General features: G+C 36.6%; 1 protein-coding gene across 16 annotated transcripts in view; it reads right to left on the bottom strand.

The window, feature by feature from the left end:
- Positions 1-21,201, bottom strand: part of adgrl2a (adhesion G protein-coupled receptor L2a) — a 141,827-nt gene that overhangs the window by 107,631 nt on the left and 12,995 nt on the right. For all 16 annotated transcript variants that reach the window (XR_010521056.2, XR_010521055.2, XR_010521058.2 and 13 more), the window contains exon 2: positions 6,106-6,290. Coding sequence is in view for 12 of the 16 variants with exons in the window: in XM_065241898.2 (XP_065097970.1) it covers positions 6,106-6,214 (109 nt within the window). In the remaining 4 variants the exon portion in view is untranslated. The remainder of the gene's footprint in view (positions 1-6,105; positions 6,291-21,201) is intronic.

Genomic DNA, 21,201 nt, shown 5'->3' with positions numbered 1-21,201 from the left:
GTCGAAGTACTCCCATAAGTGCTATTACGCCATAAAATATAGTTACTCTTTTAAATCCGCTTAGAAAAGCGCTATGTTTTATTTTGTACCACCAAACTTGCTCGTATAACTACTCGTCTTAAATAGGAAAAACGTTGATGTGTTTGGTCACTTCTAACTTTATCTCTAAATGGTACCATTGAATGAATGGGGCTAAGCTAAATGCTATCGTAGCGTCGCAGCGCGCTCCAGCGCTTACGTGCACACACACAGATGATAGAGGGATGATTCAACAGTTCTTAGTTAAGGTAAAAACATATTTTAATATTGAAAATGAGTAGACTATTCCTTTAAAGGGATCGCACACCGGCCGCGCAGCTCAGCGCCGCGTCGCGCCTAGCAGAACTCAGAGGTATTGTAAACCGGAAGTGCACATTAAATAGCGCGAGCTTCGTCAGATAGCGTCTACTTCAAAATGCAAAATATACGTTAGCAGCAAATGTTAATCCTTAATGATTTGGGACAAATATGATGTTATTTAATGTTAAACTATGTGAGTGGCGCTGTGTGGCGCAACAGGGATTTGAACAACTTCCTGAGTCACAGCTGGGCGGCGCGGACAGGCGCCACCTGGCGGCGCCGGTGTGCGTATACTCATAGAAAAAAATGTGTTCAGTTGATTTAGAACGGTGCGGCCAGTGTGCGATCCCCTTTAGAATGGATGTGTTAAAAACAACACAATTTGCGTTTACACCAGCCGCGGTAGAGGCGAAAAAATGCTCTATTCACGCGTAGTTGGACGCATTTGAGTTTGAGTTTACTCGCTTCATGCGCGCGTGAAAGCCAACCGTGAAATTCTAGTTATTCGAGACATTCACGCGGAAATCCGCGTCATGCGAGGGGCTTCTGCGACTCCGCAGAGACTCCGCTCGCTTCCTGTAATCACGTCACTACTACAGCAAGGTCCTGATTGGTTAACGCGGCGCGGAAATCCGCAGAAGTTCAGATTTTTCAACTCCGATTTTACAATTCGCGCCGCGCTGACCGAGTGTACCGCGCCACAGGATGCCTAATTGCGTCTTTGCATTGACTTAACATGTAAATTACTCGCGCTTGTCGCATCTACAGCGGCTGGTGTAAACGCAGCATTAGAATGAAACAACTAAATACAACACAAGGATCAGAGCATGCAAATAAAATAGTGCAGATGAAATGCACATACTCATCCATTGTGAACAACTGAGTCTACTTTGAGTAGACAAAATGCAAATGGATTGACTTTTAAACCTATTCTAAAGGCTAATTTTGCTTAATTATTTATAAACTACAAAACAACACATTGACTTCTAAAGCTATGTTTTGTCTATTCAGTGCATTGCTTTTGTGTAAATGTGTAATACTAAAAAGGCTTTCGTGTGCATTCAACTGAACGGCAATTATTTATTTAATATCAACCTATGCAATTATTTGCAATTAATATGATGAATAGATATATTATGTAATAATATGATTACATTTTAATGTGAATTATTTTTGCTTCCATCACATTATGCAGAATAGATTGAAATAAATCAAGATAGATAATATAAGCCCAACATATTTCTTGCTAAAATATTCACTTGACACACGTGGAGACACATGCACAACCCTGTCAATCACAGACAGCAAAAAGATTCGCTCTAATTCTGTCTGTGTGAAAGAGTTTAGACTGCGTAACAGCCTAGAGACACAAAGACGAGAGAGAGAGAGAGAGAGAGAGAGAGAGAGAGAGAGAGAGAGACACACAACAACAACAACTCAACAAATGTTTCCTACGTGCATTTACCATACAGCGAACCCTGTTACTGTTCCACACATTCATTTATTATGATACACAAACATATATCTCACATATATATAGTACACACATATACTATAGATATATATATATATATCTGCCACTGTAGACGTTTATGTCACATATCTTTACTGTTAATCAGCAGACATTCAACCGAGGTGTTTAAAGTGAAGACAGACATCTCATTTCAGTCAGGGAGACAGATGGCTCATTTCCGACAGAAAGAAAGACGGCTCACTTCAGACAGAAAGACAGACAGCTCATTTCAGAGAAAGTTTGAAGACATGAGAGACAGCAGCTGTCCAAATAAGAAGCCCATTTGGGAAGAAAGATATGATTTTTGAGGTTACATATGAGGTGAAGTATATATGTATGTATGTATGCATTTGATATATGTGAAATCCAAGCTAACGTCTTTATAAGCTAAAGATATTCTATGATTAGATTAGGAGCATTGACATTTGATTTCAATCATTGGTTTCACTTTCAATTTACCAAATGCTATAAGTTATTTCATCATTTGACTTGTAGTCAATATTAAAGATATTGCGGTATATTTTCACATATTTTTTTTATATTATGTATGAGGATTTAGTGTAGAAAACTGTAAATCACAAAAAGCTGGGTTTTCACAGAATTGGTTTATAATAAGATATATGTATAGTGCTCCTGTATGGCTCAGTGTTTGAGCATTGCATTAGCAGCACCAAGGTCATGGGTTTGAACCCAAGGAACACACATATGGATACAAATGTATACCTTGCATTAGACTGCTTTGGATAAAAGCATCTGCCAAATGCATAGATGTCTAAGATGTTCATTTTGGCTTGAAATTGAATACTTTGGAAATTTTAGTTACATGATTATTTTTTTCTTTATATAGGGAGTTGTTGGACACAAAGCCGAAATATAAAAATCTCCCATTTAAGAAGAAATACATTTTTATGAACTAAAGTAATCTTCATATACAGTACTGTGCAAAAGTTCACACAAGCCGCGGTTGAGGCGCAAATTCATGTCTACCTCGTCTAGTTTGCCGCTTGAACATTTTGAGTTTACTCACTTCATTCACACATGAAATTCTAGTTATCGAGACATTCACGCGGAAATTCGTGTCATGGGAGGGGCTTCTGCATCACTAATAGAGCAAGCTCCTGATTGGTTAACGCGGCCCGTTTTTCCACCAAAGATCAAATTTTTCAATTTGCGCATTTCCTGGGGCAATGCTCAATTCGCACAATTAGCAATGAGGTGGAATCGCGTGTACCGCGCCGCACTAAACGCCTCATTCGTGCCACGAGATCTCCAGACGCGCATCAACGCGTCTTTACATTGACTTAACATTGAAATCACTTGCGATTGATGCCTCTACCGCGGCTGATCTGCACGTAGCATTAGGTCACCAGCACCAGACTTCTTGTTTTAGACATTTTAATGTCCATCCATATTTTATTTTTAACATCCAAACAGAAAATACTGGAAAATGTACAAAAAAATTAAAAATACATTTTCAGGACTAAATGTCTTCTTTAGACATTGTCAAAGTAAAAAGACAAATTTCTTAAATAATTTCATTTAGGTTTAAGAGATCCTGCAGTTTCCTGCTATTGCTCAAGTGGAAGGGGAGTCTATCCTAAAAACTTGACACATAGGTTTACATTTTTATACAGTTTTTAATACTATATACACATTTCCTGGATGTATTCTATTAAAGAGACTGAGAAACAATTATATATGATCACTATAACATTGCAAAAACAACATATCTAATTCTGGAATGGTGGCCTAAGACTTTTGCACAGTACTATAAAACAGCTTCACAGTAAGCATGATAGATACAGATGAGCTGCTATAGGTAAGAGATCCAAACAGATCCAAATTCAAAATCTAATTGGATGATCTGCATTCGAAACCCTTGTAAAATATCCATAAACAGGGTGTAAGTGCCCATCAGCTGAATTTCACCATGCTACCCCAGCCCTTTCAGACGATGGGATTATTCATCCAAACCCCAGGATTTCCTTATGCTTTAGAGACATGCAAATCGCTGACCTACAGTCCCGCATTTATACGTATCATGTTCACAATCCCAAATTCAATGGGCATGACCTTTAAATATCTAGAAAGATTGACCAAATCTACAGCTCTGAGGTAAAAACCACAGTTGAAATGGAGGCATCATAGGTCAAGATTGCAATCGGCTTCCACAGCAAAAGAACATCACAAAAAGCTATTCACAGACCGAAACTGGGTAATATATTCGCCTAATAACAGAGGCAGGTGAAAGTTAGCTCTTCATAAAGCAAAAGTTCAACCTTTAATTCTGTTTTGTCAAAAGGCTACAGCGACGAGAGCGCTGTTAATTCTAAGATATGTGATTTGGCTGTCTAAAAGTCACACAGAAGCCGGTCTCAAATGAATTAAAATGGAGATTAAGTGTTTTTATGAATACAGGCGGGCGGCTGGCGGTTCAGGTCACGGTTCCCCGCCATTCGTTTTGAATGAGCTCGTGGCAGAAGGACACAGTCGGATATTATTCGGTCCTTTCCATAATTAAAAAAAAAGAACGGCTCATATTACTCACAATCCTTTGCTGGCAAATTGGCCAGACGTATGAAGCCAAGGTTTCTTTCAAAACTACTTAGCCACCTCCTGAAATAATCCAGCGAGTGTGTGTTCAAAGCAAAACCGTAATTGCTGGTAAATGATGATGTTAATTTTTCAGACAATAAACCTGCACCTCATTACCGTAATATGAAATGAGTCAATAAGAGTCCTGTTGACTTTCATAGCTAGTAATCCCGAGCACAAAAAGTCTTTAGTGATATCGAAACGTTGTGTTGTGGAAATATTCTCGGTAAGACTAGAAACATACTCTACTGGACACACGTATTGACCAAAAATGTATACTTTGGATAAAAGCGGCTGATAAATGTTAATGTATAAAATTGAATGCTGTCTTCCATTGGTCAAGTCCCGCCTTAAAGTCACATCATTGGCTAAGCCAGTGTTGGCAGAGATGTTGAAACAAATGCATACATAGACCCTTATGCTTTGTAAAGAGCCGTCGAATGTGGATAAGTAATTTATTAACAATATTAATATTAATAAAGTGGCCATTTTTAGTGTCACTTAAATGAAACAGATTATATTACATATTAAATATGGTTTCAGTTTGTTTTCAGGCCTTTAACATTCACTGCCACAATATTAAGACAGCTTCTGCGCTTTTAACATTTATCATAAAACCCTAAGAGATGAATCACTGTTGCGAAACCGAAATATCACTATGATTATCAAATAAGCATTAGGGGCTCAGACTAATATACCATTCAGCATATATACGCTTGATTCATTTATAAAACAGCACAATGCCACATTTCATACAACGGCAGACGTACCATCAATAAAACGGCTCCACAATATTTCATCACCGCTTTGCATTTCAGCTTCATAAAATACCAAAAAGAGGCAGTTTGAGAAGATGCACAGAATACAAATGAGCTACATCCAAACTTATAGACAGCGTTCGGCCCACGAAATGAAATCAGAGAAAGATGAGATCTGAAGTTTCGAGCATATACTCGAGAGGGACAGGAAATACACCCTCAAGCAATCAATCTTTCCAAGTTTCTGCACAAGCGAAAACTTCCTGCCATTTATGGCTATGGCAGTAACCCATTTAATTCAATTATAAAAATGCATTAAAAAGATATTACGGCGGGGACGGAGTGTAATGAGGCGTGTTTACTTGAGGATATTGTTTATAATGAGCAGTTGTTGAGTTTAGGCCTATAGTTAGAACAGGACATACGAGTAAACAGACGGGGATGAGAAGAGGAAAACTCGGAAAAATACGGCGGCAGAAACACTGTGTGGTCTTCCTTTTAATTTAACAGGAAAGAAAAACAAGGCGGGCTTAGTGTTAATGCACACGGCTTTCCGTGAACCTCGGGCTGTGTGTCTGAGAAGAAACAGTCATTATTTAGCCCAGCTATCCCAAATTGTGTCTGCCTCAGAACTCAAATGCATGCAAGCAACTCCGTAAACCGCAATGAAAAGTGGACACAATCTCACATATATTGCATTTATACATTGGTATATAAGAAGACATCAAACTTTTTATGTAAAAAAGCAATACATACACTGTTCAAAATGGAAAAGTATTTGGACACTTTTTGGAGATACTGTACTAATGCAATAGAAGTCACATGGATTTGTAAAAACGGAAACTATCGCAATTGCATTCATCCCCAAGTGTCCAAATACGTGATAAAATAAACTCTTACCGTCAGAACTCTGTACAACCGTCAAGACGAACACCAGGCCACAGAGAGCCAAAGACTTCCACTCTGAACATCCCATCCTAGCTTTGACCAGTCTCGGTGCCTTCCACATATTTGGGTCGAAATCACTGTAGTCACAACGATCCAGGGAAGTCACTCTCGCAGATAACCATCATTGACCTCCAAGCCTGGAAGAAAACCACAGCAGACTGTCAGCAGTCGATAAAAACCTCCACGGGCATCCAAACTTCCTCTGTCAAACTCTCTTTCACCAGAGTTTTTTTGATGGTCAATAGCGACAAATTCAGTAATGGACGCCCTCTGTTTGAGACCTGAAACGCCACCTCCCGCATTACAAACAAGGTAGAGAAGAAAGCATTTATCTCAGTGTCTGGTCTTTACTCTTTCATCTGACCCTCTCCCCCCAAACCTGTTCGTTCAGAGGAAAAACTGGTTTGTTTGGCCCTCAGACTGTCCACCGCAGCGCATATCCTTTGCCTGAGAGCCAAAGATGACTCGGTCAGTATCTCATCTTTAAAATGTTTTCCTTCTCTTCATGTTTACACCCTCCGCCGGTCTCCCATAAAACACACTCAAGGCCTCATGGGAAACATCGTCACTCCGGTAACAAGCCACTTAGGAGCCCATTAAAAACAGTGTGTGCATCCCCCATAGTTCGTTGAAGATACACTAAATATATCTCACCGCCCTTGAATACATCATTGCATTACGAGGCATTTCCCATTGTCTGGTGCTTAAAAAAAGTACTGGAATGTATGTTTCTTTTAATGGTGTTTTAGTAGAACGATCAAGGCAATGCTGATACCCTAAATGTTGATTACTTACAAGTAGATTTATTTATTTAGCAGATGCTTTTATTCACACAATGAACGAGGATTTAACATTCAGTGTATGGAGCCAACAATAAGTGTACACTCTTTAAAATAAAGGTGATAAATGATAACATAGAAGAACCATTTATGGCTAAATCTTAAACATACGCAGAACCTTTCTATTGCACAAAAGGATCGTTGTAATTGAAAGAAAAACTTTGTTAGACTAAAAATGAAGAAAGAAAATATATATTTTTAAGAACGATTGACTGACTGATTCATTGGGGAACCAAAATGGTTCTTTTATGGCATCACTGTGCTGTTGCACTTTTAGTTTTAAGAGTCTACAAAGCCATTTTTACAAGTAGGAATAAAGTTAAAATCTCCTAAGCTTTGAAAGATCGGCTACTGAGAATTATAATATTCTGGGTATGTTTATGGGGTGAGAAAATAAGATTAATAAAACTATAGTGGCCTGTTTTACATGAACGTGCACAAAGACATACTGAAAGTTAGGCACAAAGCATTAGCACCCAGCCCAAAGTATTTGGAAATTTCTGTGAATCCAAGAATCAGTGCTGAGAGAGTTTTTGCTGAGGTAAATAATGACTAGCAAAGCCGTTGTAGTGGCGGTTCACAGCTGGTTAGCTGTGAGGAAAATAAATAAAAGGGCGAGGGTTGATCCCCTAACACAGACGAGGGGTGTTAGACTAAATCAGCGACAACAGCTCCGTACTTTCATATCACGATCTCACGCTGTGAGCGGTTAACATGCTGATCGGTCTCCAGAAGTGGAGTCGCGGACGAAGGCGGCACGCTCCTCATTAAACGCGTCAAGGTCTCTCCCCTCGGTGGGACGCCTTATCTCCCTAAGCCGAAGCAAAGACCGCCGATCAACACCTGTTAAGTGCCTCAAACAAATACAGCTAGGGGAGGCCTGTTGTCGCTGTTGTGTGTGTTTTGTGTTCACAAATGAAATTAACAACTTTAATCATGAGAAATTAAGGCAGATAGCATTCATCTACAAAAGGATTCAGGCAGCGGTGTTTGATCCATGCACGTCCTTTGAATTACAGCTGCTGTTTGATGACAAAAGAAACGCAGGATTTGCCGCTTATAAACTAACAATAACCCAAAGCTCACAGCTCCAGTAAACTAAATTTACTTTAGGTCTCAGTTATGTTTTATACAGTATCAAATATCAACTTTGTCTCAGATGTTTTTTTTCAAGTCTGTGGGAAAAATTACAGTAAAATAGACACTGATAAAACACTGTTTACAGCGAGAGTACAAAGCTGTAAAATTGATGTAAATAGCATAGCTCGCATAATTCGGTCATGGAAGTTTTTTTTTGACAAATTCAAACTTTTGTGGATTACCTTAAAAGATTTAAGAAAACCAACTCAAAATGTTTAAAGGTGTAGTGTGTATTATTTAAAAGGATCTCTTGACAGACATGCAAAATAATATACAAGGGTGTACCTTTTTATAATGAACCATTGTGTTTTTATTACCTTAGAATGAGACGTTTTATCTACATAAACAGAAGGTCCCCTTACGTGGAAGTCGCCATTTTGTGCCGCCATGTTTCTACAGAAGCTCTTAAAGGTCAAACTTACTTTTCAAAGTTGTCTCTGTTGCTGACATGTTTTTTCCGGTTGCGGCTACCATAGTTTCTCTAAGCGTTTCAAAAGCGAGGGGTGAGCAGTGGACTGAGCCGTTGGTTGCAATTCGCAACCTCACCACTAGATGCCGCTAAAATTTACACACTGCACCTTTAAGTAAAAATATTTATTAATTACAATTAATCGAAACTAAACAGTTTTTATTTAATTAATTGACTATTTACATACAAAACTACTGTCTTACTTTTAGTAGTGGTTACCTTTTTTTTTTCACAATACACAGAAACCGACAATGTGACTCATGTGTATAAGTGTGAAGAAACTGAGCTCAGTGCTGGCATTGACTTCACACACAGTTATTGTTGATATGATAAAGCAACACATATCCAACCTACAGCACAGGCACTACACTTCTGAACAATGGTAAGCACAAAACTAAAAAAAAAAAACCTCTAAATCTCCACCATAAATGAATGTTTAACTAGGGTTGCAAAATTCTGGGAAACTTTCCATTGGAATTAATGGAAATATATGAAAATTAACAGGAATATGTAGGAATTATGGAAATTAATTGGAATAAACTGGGAATGTGAAAAAAATTCAGATTTGCCTATACACGAGAACTTAAATTTACCTTTAAAAAATGGCTGGGTTATTTTTTACCAATAATGGGTAAATATTGTACAGAACACATGCTGGGTTAAAAATGACCCAATGTTGGGTTGTTGTTATGCAATCACAGGGTTTAATAACCCAGCAGTTAGGTTAAAACATATTAGCATTGGGTCAATTTTAACCCAGCGATGTGTTCTGTACAATTTTAAACCCATTATTGGTCAAAAATAACCCATACATTTTTAGAGTGTAGGTTAAAAATCTTGCAACATAATTTTGTTTAAAACAAGAAGATTTAATGCCGTTTCAGTTCAATTTCTATAGGAGTGATTTCTATAGGATTTTGATCAAATAAATACAGGCTCGATGAGCGCAAGTATCAGGATTATTTGATGAAAAAAGTTAAAAATAAAAATGTATTAAAACAAAAAAACTATTTATTTAAAATAAAAATATTTTGTAACAATGCACACTACTGTTCAAATGGTTTTTTTTTTGTATTTAACTTGCATGTATGTCTGCTTATGATCAAAATTTTTATTTATGTTTGCATATGATATAGTTTATATACATTTTCCTACATTTCCAAATAATTCCCGTAAATTCACATAAATTCCTGTTAAAGGGACACTCCACTTTTTTAAAAAAAATTGGCTAATTTTTCCAGCTCCCCATAGTTAAACATTTGATTTTTACCGTTTTGGAATCCATTCAGATGATCTCCGTGTCTGGCGATACCGCTTTTAGCATAGCTTAGCATAATCCATTGAATCTGATAAGACCATTAGCATCACACTCAAAAATAACCAAAGTGTTTGGATATTTTTCCTATTGAAAACTTGACTCTTCTGTAGTTACATCGTGTACTATGACTGACGAAAAATTCAAAGTTTTTAGGCAGATACGGCTAGGAACTATACTCTCATTCTGGCGTAATAATCAAAGACTTTGCTGTCGTACCATGGCTGGAGCAGATGTAATGATATTGGCAACAGTCAGAAATAGTCCCCTGCTATTGAAAGTTACCAAGGGGGCCATTTTCGGGTGCTGCTGTGAATTTTGCAAAATTCCTCAGATTAAGTTCCCATGGACAGTTTCTGGAAATTTACTGAAAATATACCAGAAACGTCCCTATGCAACCCTATATTTAACACTATTGAGTCTTTCTCTGTACTGAAAACCACATAAACATTCACTCAATTTAAAATGCTCTTGTAATGAAGGCTCATGCAAAGCATTGGAACTGGAAATCCTCTTCAACCAATCGCGTTGATTTAAAGTTAAACTAAAGTAAATTTGCAATGCCAGAATCTTAAGCTTAACTGGAAAATGAATGCCATAAACCTCATCACAATCACCGAAAGTTTGTAATTATTTGCCGTGTTTGTTAAAATGAGGCTGTTGTATTGAAATGACTAAAATTTTTGTTAACTAAGTTTTTAAGCGGTGAAATAGTTGAACACACATAAAACTTTTAGGTTTGGGTACAGTTTACTCATTTTAATGAGTGCATTGTACTGTTCGGGTTTACAATGTGGCATGACCGTCCACAGTATGAGACCCTGTTCTAAAACTCCAGAGGTGACGTGAGATTACCCATATCTCCATATGAGTTCTGTGTAATCTCACTGCTGTTAAGAAGAAACAATTGAGATATTAAAGTCATCTCTTTTGTGATTTTTCATCCCTATGGATAAGGACTGTGATGGATGGAAAGGTCTAGACCCGAATAGCTTTTTCAAAGCTGTGTACATCTGCTTCAACAGACCGACACCACTCAGGGTTCCTTGACAAAACAGTTGAACCGAATGAAAGAGGAACTGTTAAAGAACATTCCAGTTCTCCGAGCGAGAGGAAAGCCGTTCAAATCAGGTCTGAAAGGCCAGTTTGAGATGTTAATGTGGAAACACAGAAACAAAGGGCAGATGTGTAATTGTGCGACCGTCTTCTCTCCGAGCACCAGTGAGACCTACCGGAGAATAGAGGAGTAGTCGTCCATTCATAGGGTCGGGTGCGGGAATAATACACGAGAGGGGAGGCCTGGGGAGGCGGGGGGGAGTTTACAAACTTTACAATGCGAGATTGACAGCTTGCAAGTCTCGCTTGACCTCTGAATTAACCTCCAAGCTTTCAATGAACTACAAAAAGAGCCGTGAGATTGATGCTCAAAGAATATGACAAGTGTATAAAAAATGGGCTCATAAACACGGACACACACTCCCACAATAACGCTCACGCACACCGCGCCGGGACAAAGCAGACAAACTGACAAGCTAAATATTCATAATACACCATTAGTAATGCACCCAATCGCAGAGATTTGCCCGTGAAGGGATTGTTTGTGAGGTTTCTGTATCTGCGCTGAAATATCAGGTCAGCGATCGAATGACAGAGAGTCCCATCGAGTCAGAAACGTTAGAGGAAATCAATCAGTGGTCCGGGGGTGGGCCAGTTAATGCACAACAACACGCGCGAGTCGTCCAAAATGTGGCCTGTCACACATTTCACCTTTGCCATCCGGACATTTGCTGGTTTCGTACATTTCAAAACCAAACGAGGAGGAGACATATTGATGTGACTTCATGTGATGGATGCACTGGGGTTGCATGGATGCACGCTGAGAAATTAATCAGTGCTTTGGGACAATATGACAGACTGAAGCCACAAAAATGCCCTCGGTTTCACAATATTTTAATTCTTTTTTTTTCTATCTCAGTTTTTCTGTTTAGTTTGGGTTTATTGCTTCTGCAAACAGTATGATGAGCTGTTATTGTTAGATTAATGGCTAACACTTTACAGTGTCTTTGCTATATTACTATAGTAATGACAGTAAATTATCCATAATGACATGCAATTAATCCTAAACCAAACCTTAATCCTAACTCTATAGTAACTACGTGTTGTAAATCATTATTATTCAGTACTTAAACATATAATTACATTGTAACAAGGACATCTTATAATAAAATGTAACCGATTGATGTATAAACTGTATTTGAGTTAAGTATTGTTTTATGCTTTGGACGTAATACTGAAGTGGATTTTGATGGTTTAAAGGGATAGTTCACTGAAAAATGTAAATTCTGTTATCATTTACACACCGTCACACAAGTTTTTTTTTTTTCAAATCTGTTTGGATTTCTTTTTGCTGCTGAACACAAAGGAAGATATTTTTAATCAAGCAGAAAGCAGGGGCACCATTGACTTCCATAGCAGGATTAAAAATACTATGGAAGTCAATGGCTCTCAAAAAGTGTTTGGTTACAAACATTCTTCAAAATATCATCATTTGCGGTCACTACAACAAAGACATTTATGCAGGTCAGTAACAACTTGAAGGTGAGTAAATGATGACAAAATTTTCAATTTTGGTAGAACAATCTCTTAAAATAATAATAAAAAAATTCCAATCATTTACAATTAGTTTATTTTAATTCAGAGTGTAACCAAACAGAATGCCCTCATAAGATAAGAAAACCTCACGCGCACATAAAAATATTAAAACTTAAATGCAAATATTGTCTTTATATTAATAAAATAAATAATAATTGCTGACACTGCTCATAATACAAACAAACTAAATGAATAAACAACTGAAGACCCTTGTAATATAATTATGAAATTTAGAGCATTGATTTCACTTAAATTTAAACCTGTGAAATGACCTTGGTCAGTAAATATTAAAGATATCAAGATAATATTTTCACTGAATGTTCTTTATATTATGTACAATGCTTAAAAACAGTAAATCACAAAAAAATGACATTAGCTGGGTTCCACAGGCAGGGTCTCATACATGGCCATAGCCATCTATGAGGTCACGAGATCCGGACCCCGGTAAAAAGTTCTCTGAATGACTAATTAGTAATGTAAAACTACTCATATATGCATTCATGTACATAATTAAGTTTGGACAGTTCAGCATAAAATGACGGAGACTGACTCAAGCAGCTGTGAGACATGCAGCATTCGCAGTGTTGCCAGATCCCATTGTGAAAAATACTCTTTAGACATTTAATGGTTTTAGCAATTAATGTTACGCTTATAAAGTGAGAATGTGCATGTTAGCGATGTATCAGATTTATTTCTGAAAGACAAGGTTTGAAGTTATTTTTAACTCAGCCTGATCTCACGAATTTCCGTGGGATAGTCATTTTTCGGTGGCATTCTCACGAATCTCTGCATTTTTTTCCGTGGCCCTGCTACGGACTGTCTTTTTCCGTGGCATTCTCACGGATTGGTTACTCAACTGTTTTGTCCTATTTTCTTACCATTTTCGCTTCGGTTTAGGGTTATATTTACATGAAATGACATCCCTACCCAAACCCAACTCTAACCTCAACACCAGGCGACAATTGTTTAAAGTTTAGAAAATATAAATCAGAAAAAAATTGTATAAACCAATAGTTAAAGTGACAAACTAACGCAAACACCAAATCTAACCCTAAACCAAAGCGAAAATTGTTTAAAAATAGGAAAAAGCAGTTGAGTAACCAATCCGAGGGAATGCCATGGAAAAAGACAATCTGTAGCAGGGCCACGGAAAATGCGGAGATCCGTGAGAATGCCACGGAAAAATGAGCAAAAAATTCTGTGACTATCCCACGGAACTTTGTGAGATCATGTTGCATTTTCTTGATGGGCAATTTTGTTTGTTTTCACACTAATTACTGGCAACACGGGGTGACCAGCACCTAAACGGTAATCAAATGGCACATCATTCAGACATGATACTACATTCGGTAAGACACACGCAATAAGTTCTTGTTTATATTGCTGTTGCTCATTAAAACGGTTAATATAATGCAATATATAATGCAAATCGGAATTTGTGTACAGTGTGAAATCAGCAAAAACACAGTGAAAATGCATCTAAATAGGAAAAAATGCTGTTGTGCAATAAGACAGATTTAACAAGAATTCAGAGCTGTCGTTACCCAAAAACACAGAAATGAGAAGTAAATGGATCGTTCATGCCAACGTCCACTGACCACAGGTTGGTTGACAAGTTGATAGGGTCACTATCAAGCAGACGTGGACACTACTAAGTTTTTTTTTTTTTTTTTTTTTGCTTTCTACTTAAAAGCATTTTTTTGTTTTTTGTATTTTATCAGTGTTTTTCTTTGGAAAACATACATTGCAAAGCATAGTATCACAATTTATACTCTATTACATTTTATAAATACAAGTTTTTATTTAACATTTTAAATTTAAGTACATTTACATAATTTTACTCAAGTACACAATTTTATTGAAATTAGCAATTAATTAAATTTTAATATGCAATATAAAAGAATACACCGTATGATTCCAAATTTTTCCCAAGACAAACATCCTAATAAAGCACAGATGCTTGGAAAATGTAACTAATGTAACTAAGTATTGTCAACCTCTGCTATCAAGTCCAACTAAATTCAATGTTAGCTGAAAATAGTCCATTTTACTGGCATTTTCGCAGCACCCCCTATGAAAACCAGCCATTTTGTTGAATGTTTGCCACTCAACCGGGCGAGCTCTCGCGTGGTCACGTGGAAAAGTGACGTTGATGCATACCCTCTATTGCATGAAAATAAACTAATTATACACCCTAAGTCAACAGTATTAACAAATTGTGATCTAACAAATATAAAATAACAATGTACACCCCTAAAACATACAGAGTGTACATAAGATCCCAGGTAAAAAATAAAGTAGTTTTATGTACTAAATCTACATTTAAATAAATATTTTGTAAAAGTTCTGCAATACAAATATACTGAATAAGTATACTAAATACTGTAATACCTAAATAGATTTCTAGTGTATTTAAATATGTTGTCCCAAACTAGCACAGTAAAGTACACTTAGATGTTCTTAAATTATCTTAAGAAGTACTAAAAACAAATTTTTGGTATATTAACTACAAAATTTAATGCACAAAATAGTACAGTGTATTTTAGTGTATCTTTTTCTCCTGGGAAAGCATTTGTTAACTCTTAACACCCCTATACCTTACTAATTTTCATGCCTACGGTTATGGTCTCTTATGCTTTAATAAAAGCAATGGATGGTAAAAACATGCCATTATTCTGCTAACTACACCTATATGGACATGGTAAGCGTATCCAAATCAAATCACATAGCAGTCTTCTGCTGTTTTTAATGGCATTTTAGTACATTATTTCAAAGGAGAGTCATTTAATCCTTGTAAATCGAGCCAGTTCACCACCAACCGTTATTGTAAAGATGTCAGTTTAACCGGCCATTTAGCTTATAAGTTTCTGCACTCTTTTAAAGATCTGAACAGGATACACAACATTGCAAATGCTGGGTAACAAATAAAAAGCACAAATAAAAGTGCTGATAAAATCACTCTGTGAATCAAATGTCTTTTTTAACTTTTTTTTCACATTCTATTCATCTTTCTCTTAAAGAAGATTCATCAATCAGAGCAATCAAGGTTGAATTTCCATCCTCCACACAAGCAAGCCAAAGAAGCACGACCGACTAAAAGGCAAAAAACTGAATTTCTACAAAGCAAAGCTTTTGAAACTGTCTGCTCCTTGCTAGAAATAGCCACACTTCGATAGAGATTAACATACAACACGTTTGTATATAGCTACAGGAAGGGTAGTTTACATCTATTCATTATTCTGATACACAGCTTTCTAATTCTGGCAGTAAATGACACACACACACACACACACCGTTGAAATAACACGCGGAACGCATCAGAAATCCTATTAAAACCGCACGCTGTCTCTCAGAGATCATTATAATGGAACTCAACTGCTATGAGTAAGTAACTTAAATACGATCCCACATATTGTTGACAGTAATTTTGATGTTTTAGTGGACAAGGAGTGGATTATCTGAAAATGAAATGTAAAAAAATGCCATTTCCATTAACTGATAGCGGCAAAATTCCTCCTTTAAGTTTGCGAGCGATAAGGAGGATTCTGTCCCGTCGTGTTTTCCCGAGGTGCCTGCATTTTAACGGTAATGGAGTGACATTAATACGAGGAGACATATAAGAAGGTCAAATAAAAATATGAGGACCACCATTATAACCGGTATCTTACAGGGAAAGCACCTGCCAATCAGCTGAAAAAGTCCTTGACACTCCCCGTTTCCCCTTCGGTTGGGATGCGGAGAGAGACGTTCTTTAAGCGCAAGGAAATTCGCGGAGCTTACTGTGTTTTTGCATCAGACAGGCCCGTAACAAGGGGAGCGAGTGGGGGCACGGCATCCGTCTCCACGGCACGATAAGAAAACTGTCCATAAAATATCCAGAGAGAAAGAAAAAAGGAGACAAAACATTCACAGCCTCATCATCTCACTTTCAACAAAATGCATCAATTTTTAATTCCCTCAAAAGCACAGTTGCTGCCAAAATGGTGAAAACGCACCGGTGAAAATGCGTGTGCCTGTGTGTACTATTAATACAGGCCGTCATTTAGCGATTTCGGTTAACATGTTTTCTTTTATTTAAACTTCTGACTCCACCTACGAAGAAACCTTAAAGACATTCACAGCACATTTTATCTCTGTTATGGTGTGTTTGGAAATAATAAAAAATGGAAATGTAAAAATCCAATGCATTTGATTGGCTGTCTCACTACATGACTGATTGGATGAACCGGTGACGTCAGCCAAAAATGAAATTTGTTTCAGGTTTCAGAGGGGGAGCAAAATTACATTTCGAAAGATTATGTTTTGCAGAGATGAATCATGGAAAATAAGGCCAAGAATATTTCTTAAAGAAGTAGTTCACCTAAAAATGAAAATTCTGTCATAGTTAGGGTTATTTATCCACACATTAAAATGTGACATGTTTTCTTTTCCTGTCTAACACAGAAGAATCGTTGAAGAATATTACTTCTGCTATTGTTAAAAAACAAAGGTGCCTATAAAGTCAAGCTGTATGGTTCCATAAAGAACCTTTAATAACCTTTCTGATATACAAGCATCTCTGTACAGACTATACAAATGGAAAAAAAGAAATGATTCCTTTAAGGACCGTTGACTGAAATGTTTTTTGTTCAACCATCATTGTTCTTCTATTAGATTCATTTGAGGATTTAGTAATTGGTGAGTATTTTTAGTGAACTCTATACAAAAGCTATCGTATGAATTTTAAATTTTTGGATGAACTATCCCTTGAAGATATAGTGAAGAGTCAATTCCTTGCCATTTGTTTATTGAACAGCATCCTATTCACACACACACACACAATCCAGCACATCTGTGTGCAGATAGACAGCGTCTCTCAGACAAGAGCAGTTGTATGAGCGTAACGCCTCCTCTGTCCTTCTATTAAGCACCAGATCATCAATTATTCAGCACCATCGTGAGCCATTATTCAACAGGATGATTAATTTTTAAGATGGCAGAAGGGAACACAAAACATAAAGTGAGGGGCATTAAAAGAACCCCTTGAATGGGTGACATTAAGAGCGGGGTGGCACAGAAAACCAGTGATTGATTTTGGGTGGGTTGATGGATTGATTTCTTACAAGAGAAATAGTTTGAAGATGATCTGAGCTGTGACAGTTCACACGCTATAGCAGAGATGATTCGGGATTCAACCACAAGCCACAAACTCATGAAGACAACTTGAAATTAACAGCCAATAACTAAAAGCAAATATGCTAAATGTAAAATGTGTTTCGTTTTAGAAATGCCTTCGTGAGACGTTCCCGGATCTTAGCAGGCACACTGTTGTGAGGCTGAGAACGAGCTCAACAGTAAATCGTTTAAAATCGGCAGGCAGATAAAAAGGGCGGAGTTTATTCCCGGAGAGAAATCAACTGTCAGGTCTAAATCTCTCCTGACATCGCAACCAGCAGTTAAAGCCTCGTGCTAAAGCCGATGCTACGATATTGACCTTTTTCAAAGACACGATCAAAACTCCAAGGCTGAGTTTAAATGCGTGCATGCTTTTGCATATGAAAAAATACAGTTGCGTATAAGCGAACAAGCATGGCCTCATTCTGTTTGTTTGCTATTATACGTTTTTACTTGTATAAATAATAAATCACAAACACATCTACAGTATATATACAGTGTAGATACACAAATAACTCATCTTTTTGCTTATGTTAATGCCTCTATAAGAGCCCATCATGAAGTCCCATTGAAGCCATCTCTCACTGGGGGGCTGTGGCAAATATCTGTAGCTTTGATTTCAATGGAGCAAAGATTGATGTTCATTGGACAACAGGACTCTAAACGTGTCATTGTGGATCCCACCTGGATGCTGTGCTGAGCTGGCAGACTATGACAGCATCATTGCCGCTATTTGCATTGGAAAAAGCATCTAATCGTTTGTTAGACTTTAGGATTTTAATCATTTTATTTGTGTCCTGTCAAGAAGCCGGGGTTCTCTATAGATTGATTGGATGAGCTCACAAATGGGCGGCATTTTGTAACAAAGAGCCAATAACTGAAACTGTCACAGATAACTAACAGCATCTGCCTGTTTATTATTTTTTATTTTACTTCTACAATTTTACTTTGCATATATTTTTATCGTAATTACTCTATTTAGTACTACCATGATAAAAAAAATCTAAAAATCAATAAATATATTTGCCATTGATAAATGACATCTTGTGCTTGTTTATTATTCTTTCTAATGTCTGTTGAATACGAAATTATAAACTTGAAGCCTTTCAGCGGGCTGCTTCATGCTCTATCTGGGTTTATGTGTCGGACCGTTGTGTTTATTTGGTTAGAGGCAGTAAAACTAAACAGTTTAACTTCAGCAAAGGAAGTGACCTTAGTTTTATACCCTCACCTCACACCAGCTCACCATAACAGTGATCGTCCCCTTGGGCCGCCACTTGAACGTTTTTGTTTAAACAGGACCAACTTGTGGTCTTATTAATCCTGAGCTGTGTCCTGTCCGTCAGTTTGATTAAAATGTGGACCCTAATTAAACTTATTTTAACATTACTATCCCCCCAAACCACTAAGAAACGTTTTTTGTTTGTTTTAAATTACATTAACTTAAATGTTACCAAATAGCGGCATAGAAAGTCAATGGTTTTTAAAATGGCAAATATTGATTTCAGGACCAAACACTTAAAACGAAAGCCTTTAAGGATTTTAATATGCATAAGGCAATGCTTTACTGATTCATAACCTCTGCAATGATTGTGGGTCTGTGGAGGGTAAATTGTGTAATTTATGAACTAATAACATCAACAAAAACTCATCACTAAACATTGCAAAAATGATGATATTTTTTAACAGATTCCTCACACACTGCCATTGATCAAGTAAAAAAATAAATAGTACCACCATAATTTAAACTATTATCAGCCAACAAATGAATTGTTTCTGTATTTCAAGGCATAAAAAACTATTGTAAGGTAATTTTTCACAGATTTCAGAGCAAACATTGGCAAAAACAGGAGCCACAAACACACATTCGCTCAGATGTATGGAGTTTGTTTGTGTGGTGATTTGGTGGAGATCTTTCATTTTTATCCGTTTCGATTCAGGATTCCAGAGAAGAGAGCCAGGAGAGATTGTTTCTGGATGGTTAGCCTCATTTACATGTGTTAACTAACACTGTCAGCAGTGAAACTGAGACACAGCTGTCCCTACACCAGATTGAGATCTAACCCGTTTGACCCTGAACACTTCTGAAACTTGGAGGAAGTTGAAGATCTAAATTTCAGTTCTAGACATTCCAGAAGAAAAGTAGAAAAGGCCGATTCACAGTCTAAGCTACGTATACTGAAGCTGTTTAATAAATAGATTTATTTAGGAAAGTTTATAAAAAATTATGTAATGAATAGTAAATATCATACAAAAAATACCAGTGCAATATGTGCTACCGTACCAAAATTAGAAAAACAAAGAAATGTTCTTAAAAACTGCTTAAAAGTAATCATGCATTCTTAAAGTACTTGGTATTCAATACATAAGGAAAAATTGACGACAGGCCGTTGAAAATAAGGTGGTAATGCGGCAAAAGTTTATTTTATTGTCAAGTATTTCAAAGGATCGGAATTAATTATTTTGCTTATACCACAGTTACCACATACATTGCTCTGGTGGTTATTTTAAATCATTTGACAGGTCAGGTGTGTGTTTACAGTGGTATAAAAAAGTAATATAGTATGTAAGATTAAATATAATTTAATTAGGATTAATTGATAAATTAATAATAAAATAAAATAAAATAAAATGTCACTGGGTAATCCATAAAAAAGTAAATGATATACTTTAAGATTTATTAAAAATTAAAAATATAGAGATAAAATGAAGCCCTCAGTGGTCAGACATCGGCTCGGCATGACGGTAATGGGAGGCCAGTAGATCAGAAACCACTATGTATTACTGTAGCTTATGTAAGATCACATGTAAGATCACATACACTCTAAAAAATATTGCTTGGACTCAACAAAAATCAATTATTTTGAGTTAAGACAACTATTTCTGAAATTAATTCCGGCCAACAAACTATAATAAGTGGGATGTACTTAAAAAAATGCATTGAATACTCAAAAAATTAAGTTGTTTTAACTTGTTTAACAGCAAGATAATGCTCGGTGAGTCTGTTCTCAACTTGAGCAAATGCTCTATTCTTCAGCACAATGGTAACCTCTTAAAAATTAACAACATAACAGAAAATCTTTTAAATACCAAAAGTACAGAACAATAATCATTAAAAGTCTTCTGTTTTTATCTTGATTAGAAATGCATAAAATAACACCATACTTTTACATTTACTCTCACTATCAAGTCCCATGCAAAGCATGCTGGGAACCTAAAGTTATCAAGCTAAATGTATTGAGTTACTACAACTTAAATAATGTTTTAAACAAACTTACACAGATAATTAATTTGAAGTTACACACAATATTAACTTGATGTAACTATCAACATTATCATGTCTGGACAACTCAATAAAAACGTTTTGCAACTTTAAATCTTTCAATAAGTCAATTATTATTATTTTTTTAACTTACACCAATGCATTAAATTAAATAGTGGCAACAGATCCCCCGAATTAGGATATTTTGGGTGAAAGG

The sequence above is a fragment of the Paramisgurnus dabryanus genome, chromosome 14 (assembly GCF_030506205.2).
Source record: "Paramisgurnus dabryanus chromosome 14, PD_genome_1.1, whole genome shotgun sequence".
Lineage (NCBI taxonomy): Eukaryota > Metazoa > Chordata > Actinopteri > Cypriniformes > Cobitidae > Paramisgurnus > Paramisgurnus dabryanus.
The sequence above is the reverse complement of the archived record's forward strand: the minus strand, read 5'-3'. Positions and strand labels throughout refer to the sequence as shown.